Below are 12,199 nucleotides of genomic sequence, written 5' to 3'. Positions count from 1 at the left end.
CACACCACTATTACCATCACTACCACACCACCCCTACTACACCACTACTACAATCACTGGAGTGGCGTCACCCGTGATTCCCGCAGGGGTCAGTCCTTGGACCAATATTGTTTCTGATATATGTAAATGATCTCCCAGAGGGTATTGAATCGTTCCTCTCACTGTTTGCTGATGATGCAAAAATTATGAGGAGGATTGAAACTGAGGACGATAGTAGGAGGCTACAAGATGACCTAGACAGACTGAATGAATGGTCCAACAAACGGCTGTTGAAGTTCAACCCGAGTAAATGCAAAGTAATGAAACTAGGCGGTGGAAACAGGAGGCCAGATACAGGATACAGAATTGGAGATGAAGTACTTCATGAAACGGACAGAGAGAAAGGTCTAAGAGTTGATATCACACCAACCCTGTCTCCTGAAGCCCACATAAAAAGAGTTACGTCTGCGGCATATGCGAGGCTGGCTAACATCAGAACAGCCTTCAGGAACCTGTGTAGGGAATCATTCAGAACCTTGTATACCACATACGTAAGACCAATCCTGGAGTATGCGGCCCCAGCATGGAGCCCATACCTTGTTAAGCACAAGAGGAAGCTAACTTTCTGAGTTACGTGGAAAGGCTGCGAGAAATGCACCTCACGACACTGGAAGACAGAAGAGTAAGGGGAGACATGATCACTACCTACAAAATTCTCAGGGAAATTGACCGGGTAGATAAGAATAAACTGTTTAACATGGGTGATACGCGAACAAGGGGACACAGATGGAAACTGAGTACCCAAATGAGCCACAGAGACGTTAGAAAGAATTTTTTAGTGTCAGAGTAGTTAACAAGTGGATTGCACTAGGAAGTGATGTGGTGGAGGCTGACTCCATACACAGTTTCAAATGTAGATATGATAGAGCCCAGTAGGTCCAGGAACCTGTAAATCAGTTGACTGACTGTTGAGAAGCGGGACCAATGAGCCAGAGCTCAATCCCCGCAAGCACAAATAGGTGAGTACACACCGGTCCCCCCCCCCCACACACACACCACCACTACCACCACTGATACGTACCACCACTACATGCACACACCCACTATCACCATTACCACACCACCACTACCACCACAGCTACACCACCACTACCACCAATACCCTTACCCCACACACCACTATTTCCAGACTACTACTACCACCACTACCACAATCACCACCACTACCACTACTACCACATCACAACCCCACACACTACATCCACACACACACACCACCACTACCAAACACACCACTACCTCACACACCACCACTACATCACACACGACCACTACCAAACACTCCACCACTACCTCACACACCACCACTACCAAACACACCACCACTACCTCACACACCACCACTACCTCACACACCACCACTACCTCACACACCACCACTACCTCACACACCACCACTACCACACACACCACCACTACCTCACACACCACCACTACCACACACACCACCACTACCAAACACACCACCACTACCTCACACACCACCACTACCTCACACACCACCACTACCTCACACACCACCACTACCTCACACACCACCACTACCACACACACCACCACTACCACACACACCACCACTACCACACACACCACCACTACCTCACACACCACCACTACCACACACACCACCACTACCTCACACACCACCACTACCACACACCACCACCACTACCAAACACACCACCACTACCTCACACACCACCACTACCTCACACACCACCACTACCTCACACACCACCACTACCTCACACACCACCACTACCTCACACACCACCACTACCTCACACACCACCACTACCTCACACACCACCACTACCACACACACCACCACTACCTCACACACCACCACTAACACACACACCACCACTACCTCACACACCACCACTACCTCACACACCACCACTACCTCACACACCACCACTACCTCACACACCACCACTACCTCACACACCACCACTACCTCACACACCACCACTACCACACACACCACCACTACCACACACACCACCACTACTACACACACCACCACTACCTCACACACCACCACTACCACACACACCACCACTACCTCACACACACAACCACAAGTACCACACCAAAATTACCACACCACTACTACCACCACTACCACACACACCACAACTACCACCACTACCACACACACCACTACCACACACACCACTACCACACACACCACTACCACACACACCACAACTACCACCACTACCACACACACCACTACCACACACACCACTACCACTACTACACCACAACATCACCTCTTCCACAACTACCACACCACCACTTCCACACACCACTACCACTACTACACCACAACATCACCTCTTCCACAACTACCACACCACCACTTCCACACACCACTACTACTACACTACCAGTACCACAACTACCACACTACCACTACCATCACTAGCACTACCCCCACTTCCACACCACCCCCAATCACACCACCAATACTACAATCACTGCCACTCCACCACTACCACACACACCACTAGCACCAAACACACACCCCCTACCACACACACCACCAGTACCACTACTACCACACCACCACTGCCACACCACTACCAACACTACCACACCACTACCAACACTACCACACCACCACTACCACACTACCACCACTGCTACCACCCCTCTACTACCACACCACTACTACTACTACTACCACCACTACCACACCACCACTACCACACTACCACTACTGCTACCACCTCTCTACTACCACACCACCACTACCACACTACCACTACTGCTACCACCTCTCTACTACCACACCACACTACAACCAGTACCACACCACCACCATCACCACTTCCACACCACTACTACTACTACACCTCCATTACCACTACCACACCACCCTAACTACCACACCACCACTACCAGACCATAACTATTACCCCACCACTACTAAACCACAACTACCACTACCCCAATTTCCAGACCTCCACTACCACACCACTACCCGGAACTGAGAGGTATGAGCTACAAGGAAAGGATAAAGGAGCTGAACCTACCGTCCCTGGAAAAACAGAAGTAAGGGGAGACATGATAACCACCTACAAAATTCTCAGGGGAATTGACAGGGTTACCTTACCTTGACCTGGAGGTGCTTCCGGGGCTTAGCGTCCCCGCGGCCCGGTCGTCGACCAGGCCTCCTGGTTGCTGAACTGATCAACCAGGCTGTTTGACGCGGCTGCTCGCAGTCTGACGTATGAGTCACAGCCTGGTTGATCAGGTATCCTTTGGAGGTGCTTATCCAGTTCTCTCTTGAACACTGTGAGGGGTTTGCCAGTTATGTCCCTTATGTGGGGGAAAAAGGGGCGGACAAAGACACTCTTCAGCATGGGTGGGACACGAACAAGGGGACACAGGTGGAAACTTAGTACGCAGATGAGCCACAGAGACGTTAGAAAGAATGTTTTCAGTGAGAGTAGTTAATAAATGGAATGCACTAGGAAGTGATGTGGTGGAGGCTGACTCCATACACAGTTTCAAATGTAAATATGATAGAGCCCAGTAGGCTCAGGAATCTGTACACCAGTTGATTGACAGTTGAGAGGCGGGACCAAAGAGACGAAGCTCAACCCCCGCAAGCACAACTAGGTGAGTACACACTACCACACCACCACTACCAAACTACCACTACCATACTACCACACCACTACCATACTACCCCACCACCACTCCACTACCATACTACCACACCAACACTACCATACTACCACACCACCACTACCACACCACCATACACACGACCATGCACACCACCACTACCACACCACTACCATACTACCACACCACCATACACACCACCACTACCACACAACAACACACTCGTCGCAGACAACAAGTCTACATTATCTCGTCCCCCACAACATTCTACAATACACTTGTCCCCCACAACATTCCACAACACCATATCCCCACCACTAATATAGCCATGCATCACCACTTACCTCACTATATTATCTACGTCATTGATACTCAACTTTCTTGCTTCCTGTTGCTTCTGAGTCCAGTATCATTTTTTTAGCAGTATCTGCTCCAAAATGTAGACGAGATTCATACTAACGCTTGTGTCTACAGTGGTGGTGCTGGTGTCGTGTGGGCAATGGTGGCTTTAGGCCAGGGAGAGTCAGGAAAAAGCCCACCTACATCATCTTTTAGATTAGGTGGTGAACCTGCGGAAGCACAAGAGGGAAAAGACTTCCCTGTTGCCTTAGATTATAAATTAACTCCTAAGTACACAAATACCTAAGATTGACCCCTCCCTCATAGCCGATGTCCAGCGTAACTCCAAATGGAACTAGGTGCCTCTGGTGGGCTTACACTTGCGGCACCAGCACATTCTGCGACAGGTAGAGGACCTGAAGGCCTAAGTGCACCAATTGGGGGGCGAGCCGGTAAGTTCGCCAACACAATCCTTGTTCGAAACAGGTTTAGTATTTGCAGCAGGACTGCTTTTCCTCCTATATCAACTCAGATAACTTAAGGTTGCAGAGCAGGCAGAAGCCGAAAAGTCCGCGTCCAAGAAAGCGGCAGCAGAAAAGGCAGCGGCAGAGAAGGCAGCAGGGGAATAAAGGGCCTCGGCAGAAAAGGCAGTGGCAGAAAAGAACGCGGCCGAGAAGGCGGAACAGGAATTAAGGGCCTCAGCAGAGAAGGCTTTGGCAGAAAAGAACGCGGCCGAGAAGGCGGAACAGGAATTAAGGGCCTCGGCAGAGAAGGCTTTGGCGGAAAAGGACGCGGCTGAGAAGGCGGAACAGGAATTAAGGGCCTCGGCAGAGAAAGCTTTGGCGGAAAAGGACGCGGCCGAGAAGGCGGAACAGGAATTAAGGGCCTCGGCAGAGAAAGCTTTGGCGGAAAAGGACGCGGCCGAGAAGGCGGAACAGGAAATAAGGGCCTCGGCAGAGAAGGCTTTGGCGGAAAAGGACGCGGCCGAGAAGGCGGAACAGGAATTAAGGGCCTCGGCAGAGAAAGCTTTGGCGGAAAAGGACGCGGCCGAGAAGGCGGAACAGGCATTAAGGGCCTCGGCAGAGAAGGCTTTGGCGGAAAAGGACGCGGCCGAGAAGGCGGAACAGGAATTAAGGGCCTCGGCAGAGAAAGCTTTGGCGGAAAAGGACGCGGCCGAGAAGGCGGAACAGGAATTAAGGGCCTCGGCAGAGAAAGCTTTGGCGGAAAAGGACGCGGCCGAGAAGGCGGAACAGGAATTAAGGGCCTCGGCAGAGAAAGCTTTGGCGGAAAAGGACGCGGCCGAGAAGGCGGAACAGGAATTAAGGGCCTCGGCAGAGAAGGCTTTGGCGGAAAAGGACGCGGCCGAGAAGGCGGAACAGGAATTAAGGGCCTCGGCAGAGAAAGCTTTGGCGGAAAAGGACGCGGCCGAGAAGGCGGAACAGGAATTAAGGGCCTCGGCAGAGAAAGCTTTGGCGGAAAAGGACGCGGCCGAGAAGGCGGAACAGGAATTAAGGGCTTCGGCAGAGAAAGCTTTGGCGGAAAAGGACGCGGCCGAGAAGGCGGAACAGGAATTAAGGGCCTCGGCAGAGAAAGCTTTGGCGGAAAAGGACGCGGCCGAGAAGGCGGAACAGGAATTAAGGGCCTCGGCAGAGAAGGCTTTGGCAGAAAAGAACGCGGCCGAGAAGGCGGAACAGGAATTAAGGGCCTCGGCAGAGAAAGCTTTGGCGGAAAAGGACGCGGCCGAGAAGGCGCAGCAGGAATTAAGGGCCTCGGCAGAGAAAGCTTTGGCGGAAAAGGACGCGGCCGAGAAGGCGGAACAGGAATTAAGGGCCTCGGCAGAGAAGGCTTTGGCGGAAAAGGACGCGGCCGAGAAGGCGGAACAGGAATTAAGGGCCTCGGCAGAGAAGGCTTTGGCGGAAAAGGACGCGGCCGAGAAGGCAGCAGGGGATTTAAGGGCCTCGGCAGAAAAGGCAGTGGCAGAAAAGAACGCGGCCGAGAAGGCGGAACAGGAATTTTGGGCCTCGGCAGAGAAGGCTTTGGCGGAAAAGGACGCGGCCGAGAAGGCGGAACAGGAATTAAGGGCCTCGGCAGAGAAAGCTTTGGCGGAAAAGAACGCGGCCGAGAAGGCGGAACAGGAATTAAGGGCCTCGGCAGAGAAAGCTTTGGCGGAAAAGGACGCGGCCGAGAAGGCGGAACAGGAATTAAGGGCCTCGGCAGAAAAGGCAGTGGCAGAAAAGGACGCGGCCGAGAAGGCGGAACAGGAATTTTGGGCCTCGGCAGAGAAGGCTTTGGCGGAAAAGGACGCGGCCGAGAAGGCAGCAGGGGTCTTAAGGGCCTCGGCAGAAAAGGCAGTGGCAGAAAAGAACGCGGCCGAGAAGGCGGAACAGGAATTTTGGGCCTCGGCAGAGAAGGCTTTGGCGGAAAAGGACGCGGCCGAGAAGGCAGCAGGGGGATTAAGGGCCTCGGCAGAAAAGGCAGTGGCAGAAAAGAACGCGGTCGAGAAGGCGGAACAGGAATTTTGGGCCTCGGCAGAGAAGGCTTTGGCGGAAAAGGACGCGGCCGAGAAGGCGGAACAGGAATTAAGGGCCTCGGCAGAGAAAGCTTTGGCGGAAAAGGACGCGGCCGAGAAGGCGGAACAGGAATTAAGGGCCTCGGCAGAGAAAGCTTTGGCGGAAAAGGACGCGGCCGAGAAGGCGGAGCAGGAATTAAGGGCCTCGGCAGAGAAAGCTTTGGCGGAAAAGGACGCGGCCGAGAAGGCGGAACAGGAATTAAGGGCCTCGGCAGAGAAAGCTTTGGCGGAAAAGGACGCGGCCGAGAAGGCGGAACAGGAATTAAGGGCCTCGGCAGAGAAAGCTTTGGCGGAAAAGGACGCGGCCGAGAAGGCGGAACAGGAATTAAGGGCCTCGGCAGAGAAGGCTTTGGCAGAAAAGAACGCGGCCGAGAAGGCGGAACAGGAATTAAGGGCCTCGGCAGAGAAAGCTTTGGCGGAAAAGGACGCGGCCGAGAAGGCGGAGCAGGAATTAAGGGCCTCGGCAGAGAAAGCTTTGGCGGAAAAGGACGCGGCCGAGAAGGCGGAACAGGAATTAAGGGCCTCGGCAGAGAAAGCTTTGGCGGAAAAGGACGCGGCCGAGAAGGCGGAACAGGAATTAAGGGCCTCGGCAGAGAAGGCTTTGGCGGAAAAGGACGCGGCCGAGAAGGCGGAACAGGAATTAAGGGCCTCGGCAGAGAAAGCTTTGGCGGAAAAGGACGCGGCCGAGAAGGCAGCAGAGGAATTAAGGGCCTCGGCAGAAAAGGCAGTGGCAGAAAAGAACGCGGCCGAGAAGGCGGAACAGGAATTTTGGGCCTCGGCAGAGAAGGCTTTGGCGGAAAAGGACGCGGCCGAGAAGGCAGCAGGGGTCTTAAGGGCCTCGGCAGAAAAGGCAGTGGCAGAAAAGAACGCGGCCGAGAAGGCGGAACAGGAATTTTGGGCCTCGGCAGAGAAGGCTTTGGCGGAAAAGGACGCGGCCGAGAAGGCAGCAGGGGGATTAAGGGCCTCGGCAGAAAAGGCAGTGGCAGAAAAGAACGCGGCCGAGAAGGCGGAACAGGAATTTTGGGCCTCGGCAGAGAAGGCTTTGGCGGAAAAGGACGCGGCCGAGAAGGCGGAACAGGAATTAAGGGCCTCGGCAGAGAAAGCTTTGGCGGAAAAGGACGCGGCCGAGAAGGCGGAACAGGAATTAAGGGCCTCGGCAGAGAAAGCTTTGGCGGAAAAGGACGCGGCCGAGAAGGCGGAACAGGAATTAAGGGCCTCTGCAAAGAAAGCTTTGGCGGAAAAGGACGCGGCCGAGAAGGCGGAACAGGAATTAAGGGCCTCGGCAGAGAAAGCTTTGGCGGAAAAGGACGCGGCCGAGAAGGCAGAGCAGGAATTAAGGGCCTCGGCAGAGAAAGCTTTGGCGGAAAAGGACGCGGCCGAGAAGGCGGAACAGGAATTAAGGGCCTCGGCAGAGAAAGCTTTGGCGGAAAAGGACGCGGCCGAGAAGGCGGAGCAGGAATTAAGGGCCTCGGCAGAGAAAGCTTTGGCGGAAAAGGACGCGGCCGAGAAGGCGGAACAGGAATTAAGGGCCTCGGCAGAGAAGGCTTTGGCGGAAAAGGACGCGGCCGAGAAGGCGGAACAGGAATTAAGGGCCTCGGCAGAGAAGGCTTTGGCGGAAAAGGACGCGGCCGAGAAGGCGGAACAGGAATTAAGGGCCTCGGCAGAGAAAGCTTTGGCGGAAAAGGACGCGGCCGAGAAGGCGGAACAGGAATTTTGGGCCTCGGCAGAGAAGGCTTTGGCGGAAAAGGACGCGGCCGAGAAGGCAGCAGGGGTCTTAAGGGCCTCGGCAGAAAAGGCAGTGGCAGAAAAGAACGCGGCCGAGAAGGCGGAACAGGAATTTTGGGCCTCGGCAGAGAAGGCTTTGGCGGAAAAGGACGCGGCCGAGAAGGCAGCAGGGGGATTAAGGGCCTCGGCAGAAAAGGCAGTGGCAGAAAAGAACGCGGCCGAGAAAGCGGAACAGGAATTTTGGGCCTCGGCAGAGAAGGCTTTGGTGGAAAAGGACGCGGCCGAGATGGCAGCAGGGGTCTTAAGGGCCTCGGCAGAAAAGGCAGTGGCAGAAAAGAACGCGGCCGAGAAGGCGGAACAGGAATTTTGGGCCTCGGCAAAGAAGGCTTTGGCGGAAAAGGACGCGGCCGAGAAGGCGGAACAGGAATTAAGGGCCTCGGCAGAGAAAGCTTTGGCGGAAAAGGACGCGGCCGAGAAGGCGGAACAGGAATTAAGGGCCTCGGCAGAGAAAGCTTTGGCGGAAAAGGACGCGGCCGAGAAGGCGGAACAGGAATTAAGGGCCTCGGCAGAGAAAGCTTTGGCGGAAAAGGACGCGGCCGAGAAGGCGGAGCAGGAATTAAGGGCCTCGGCAGAGAAAGCTTTGGCGGAAAAGGACGCGGCCGAGAAGGCGGAACAGGAATTAAGGGCCTCGGCAGAGAAGGCTTTGGCGGAAAAGGACGCGGCCGAGAAGGCGGAACAGGAATTAAGGGCCTCGGCAGAGAAGGCTTTGGCGGAAAAGGACGCGGCCGAGAAGGCGGAACAGGAATTAAGGGCCTCGGCAGAGAAAGCTTTGGCGGAAAAGGACGCGGCCGAGAAGGCGGAACAGGAATTTTGGGCCTCGGCAGAGAAGGCTTTGGCGGAAAAGGACGCGGCCGAGAAGGCAGCAGGGGTCTTAAGGGCCTCGGCAGAAAAGGCAGTGGCAGAAAAGAACGCGGCCGAGAAGGCGGAACAGGAATTTTGGGCCTCGGCAGAGAAGGCTTTGGCGGAAAAGGACGCGGCCGAGAAGGCAGCAGGGGGATTAAGGGCCTCGGCAGAAAAGGCAGTGGCAGAAAAGAACGCGGCCGAGAAAGCGGAACAGGAATTTTGGGCCTCGGCAGAGAAGGCTTTGGTGGAAAAGGACGCGGCCGAGATGGCAGCAGGGGTCTTAAGGGCCTCGGCAGAAAAGGCAGTGGCAGAAAAGAACGCGGCCGAGAAGGCGGAACAGGAATTTTGGGCCTCGGCAAAGAAGGCTTTGGCGGAAAAGGACGCGGCCGAGAAGGCGGAACAGGAATTAAGGGCCTCGGCAGAGAAAGCTTTGGCGGAAAAGGACGCGGCCGAGAAGGCGGAACAGGAATTAAGGGCCTCGGCAGAGAAAGCTTTGGCGGAAAAGGACGCGGCCGAGAAGGCGGAACAGGAATTAAGGGCCTCGGCAGAGAAAGCTTTGGCGGAAAAGGACGCGGCCGAGAAGGCAGCAGGGGTCTTAAGGGCCTCGGCAGAAAAGGCAGTGGCAGAAAAGAACGCGGCCGAGAAGGCGGAACAGGAATTTTGGGCCTCGGCAGAGAAGGCTTTGGCGGAAAAGGACGCGGCCGAGAAGGCAGCAAGGGGATTAAGGGCCTCGGCAGAAAAGGCAGTGGCAGAAAAGAACGCGGCCGAGAAAGCGGAACAGGAATTTTGGGCCTCGGCAGAGAAGGCTTTGGTGGAAAAGGACGCGGCCGAGATGGCAGCAGGGGTCTTAAGGGCCTCGGCAGAAAAGGCAGTGGCAGAAAAGAACGCGGCCGAGAAGGCGGAACAGGAATTTTGGGCCTCGGCAAAGAAGGCTTTGGCGGAAAAGGACGCGGCCGAGAAGGCGGAACAGGAATTAAGGGCCTCGGCAGAGAAAGCTTTGGCGGAAAAGGACGCGGCCGAGAAGGCGGAACAGGAATTAAGGGCCTCGGCAGAGAAAGCTTTGGCGGAAAAGGACGCGGCCGAGAAGGCGGAACAGGAATTAAGGGCCTCGGCAGAGAAAGCTTTGGCGGAAAAGGACGCGGCCGAGAAGGCGGAGCAGGAATTAAGGGCCTCGGCAGAGAAAGCTTTGGCGGAAAAGGACGCGGCCGAGAAGGCGGAACAGGAATTAAGGGCCTCGGCAGAGAAGGCTTTGGCGGAAAAGGACGCGGCCGAGAAGGCGGAACAGGAATTAAGGGCCTCGGCAGAGAAGGCTTTGGCGGAAAAGGACGCGGCCGAGAAGGCGGAACAGGAATTAAGGGCCTCGGCAGAGAAAGCTTTGGCGGAAAAAGACGCTGCCGAGAAGGCAGCAGGGAAATTAAGGGCCTCCGCAGAAAAGGCAGTGGCAGAAAAGAACGCGGCCGAGTAGGCGGAACAGGAATTTTGGGCCTCGGCAGAGAAGGCTTTGGCGGAAAAGGACGCGGCCGAGAAGGCAGCAGGGGTCTTAAGGGCCTCGGCAGAAAAGGCAGTGGCAGAAAAGAACGCGGCCGAGAAGGCGGAACAGGAATTTTGGGCCTCGGCAGAGAAGGCTTTGGCGGAAAAGGACGCGGCCGAGAAGGCAGCAGGGGGATTAAGGGCCTCGGCAGAAAAGGCAGTGGCAGAAAAGAACGCGGCCGAGAAGGCGGAACAGGAATTTTGGGCCTCGGCAGAGAAGGCTTTGGCGGAAAAGGACGCGGCCGAGAAGGCAGCAGGGGTCTTAAGGGCCTCGGCAGAAAAGGCAGTGGCAGAAAAGAACGCGGCCGAGAAGGCGGAACAGGAATTTTGGGCCTCGGCAGAGAAGGCTTTGGCGGAAAAGGACGCGGCCGAGAAGGGGGCAGGTGAATTTAGGGCCTCGGCAGAGAAGTTAGTGGTGGAAAAGGCCGCGGCCGAGAATAGTTTCTAAAATAGAATAGGTTCTAAAATAGTTTCCGAAAACTTTTTGTTTCCTCTAGAATACAGATCAAGGATCATTGGCGCACGTGGATCAAAAATTAAATAATTGGAGGGTTAGTTTAGGGTTTTGATTAAGTTGAGGAGTGATGTCGGAGAGTCAAGTAATTTAGGAACATAATCAACCACAGGCATTATGTTCCTGGAGGGTGAGAAAGATAATGTGGACGCCTTAAAAAAGGAAATTTAAAATTTAATTACAGGGTGGAAGCAAAATGACTTGAGGCAAGAAAGACCTTTTCTTTATCAAAGACAACAGGACTTAGAAATTGTGCATTAACAATTATTTGTTCCCAACATATTTTATAAACGTTTATTTGGCCCCCAAGGCGCAACAATAATGAAATTTGAACAAAAATATGGAGTAAAGATTGATATAATGAAAAATGAAAATAATTAAATTGTGATCTCAGGCAAGTAAAGTAGTGTAGAGAGCTGTAAGGCCGAAATATAAAAGTTTCTCTTTGAGATATGACCGCCGCCATGACTGATGGATGCCTATTACTGTTACCCACTTGAGCTGGACGGTAGAGGGGCGGTCTCGTGTCATGCAAGTCTGCATTTAATTCCCGACTGTCACAGTGGTGGGGCACCATTCCTACCCACGCCCCCCCTGTCCTATCCCAAGTTCTTACCCTGACCCCTTTCAAGTGCTTTATAGGCGTATAGTTCCTCTTCCCTTGATTGAAGTGAAAAATGTGTTCCATTCGACGCAACAGGTATGGTGTAGTCATTACATGTTTTTTTGGAGACAACAGGAGTGGTGGTTTCACTACGTGTTCTGTTGAGCTATTGAGACAACAGGAGTGGGGGGTTATTATGATGTTGATGTTCGTCATCCTTCCTTATGAACAAACCAACCCAAAATTCCAAAGAGTGCTTATTTTTCATTAAATCACCCTTCACCAACATATTTAGGGGATGCGGCTCCAACATAATTCTCGTTGTCATGTGCAC

General features: G+C 54.1%; 1 protein-coding gene across 1 annotated transcript; it reads left to right on the top strand.

Annotated features, from left to right (window-relative positions):
• Window positions 1–4,369: 4,369 nt before the first annotated feature.
• Window positions 4,370–10,682, top strand: LOC138352858 (tol-Pal system protein TolA-like). The gene is made up of 5 exons (XM_069305410.1): window positions 4,370–4,472; window positions 8,443–8,666; window positions 9,345–9,548; window positions 9,873–10,115; window positions 10,542–10,682. The coding sequence occupies exons 1-5, from the start codon at window positions 4,370–4,372 to the stop codon at window positions 10,680–10,682; spliced, it is 915 nt and encodes a 304-aa protein (XP_069161511.1).
• The last annotated feature ends 1,517 nt before the right edge of the window (window positions 10,683–12,199 follow it).

Source organism: Procambarus clarkii, chromosome 55, assembly GCF_040958095.1.
Source record: "Procambarus clarkii isolate CNS0578487 chromosome 55, FALCON_Pclarkii_2.0, whole genome shotgun sequence".
NCBI classification, from domain to species: domain Eukaryota; kingdom Metazoa; phylum Arthropoda; class Malacostraca; order Decapoda; family Cambaridae; genus Procambarus; species Procambarus clarkii.
Note: the sequence above shows the minus strand (reverse complement) of the source record. Positions and strands in the feature narration are given on the sequence as shown.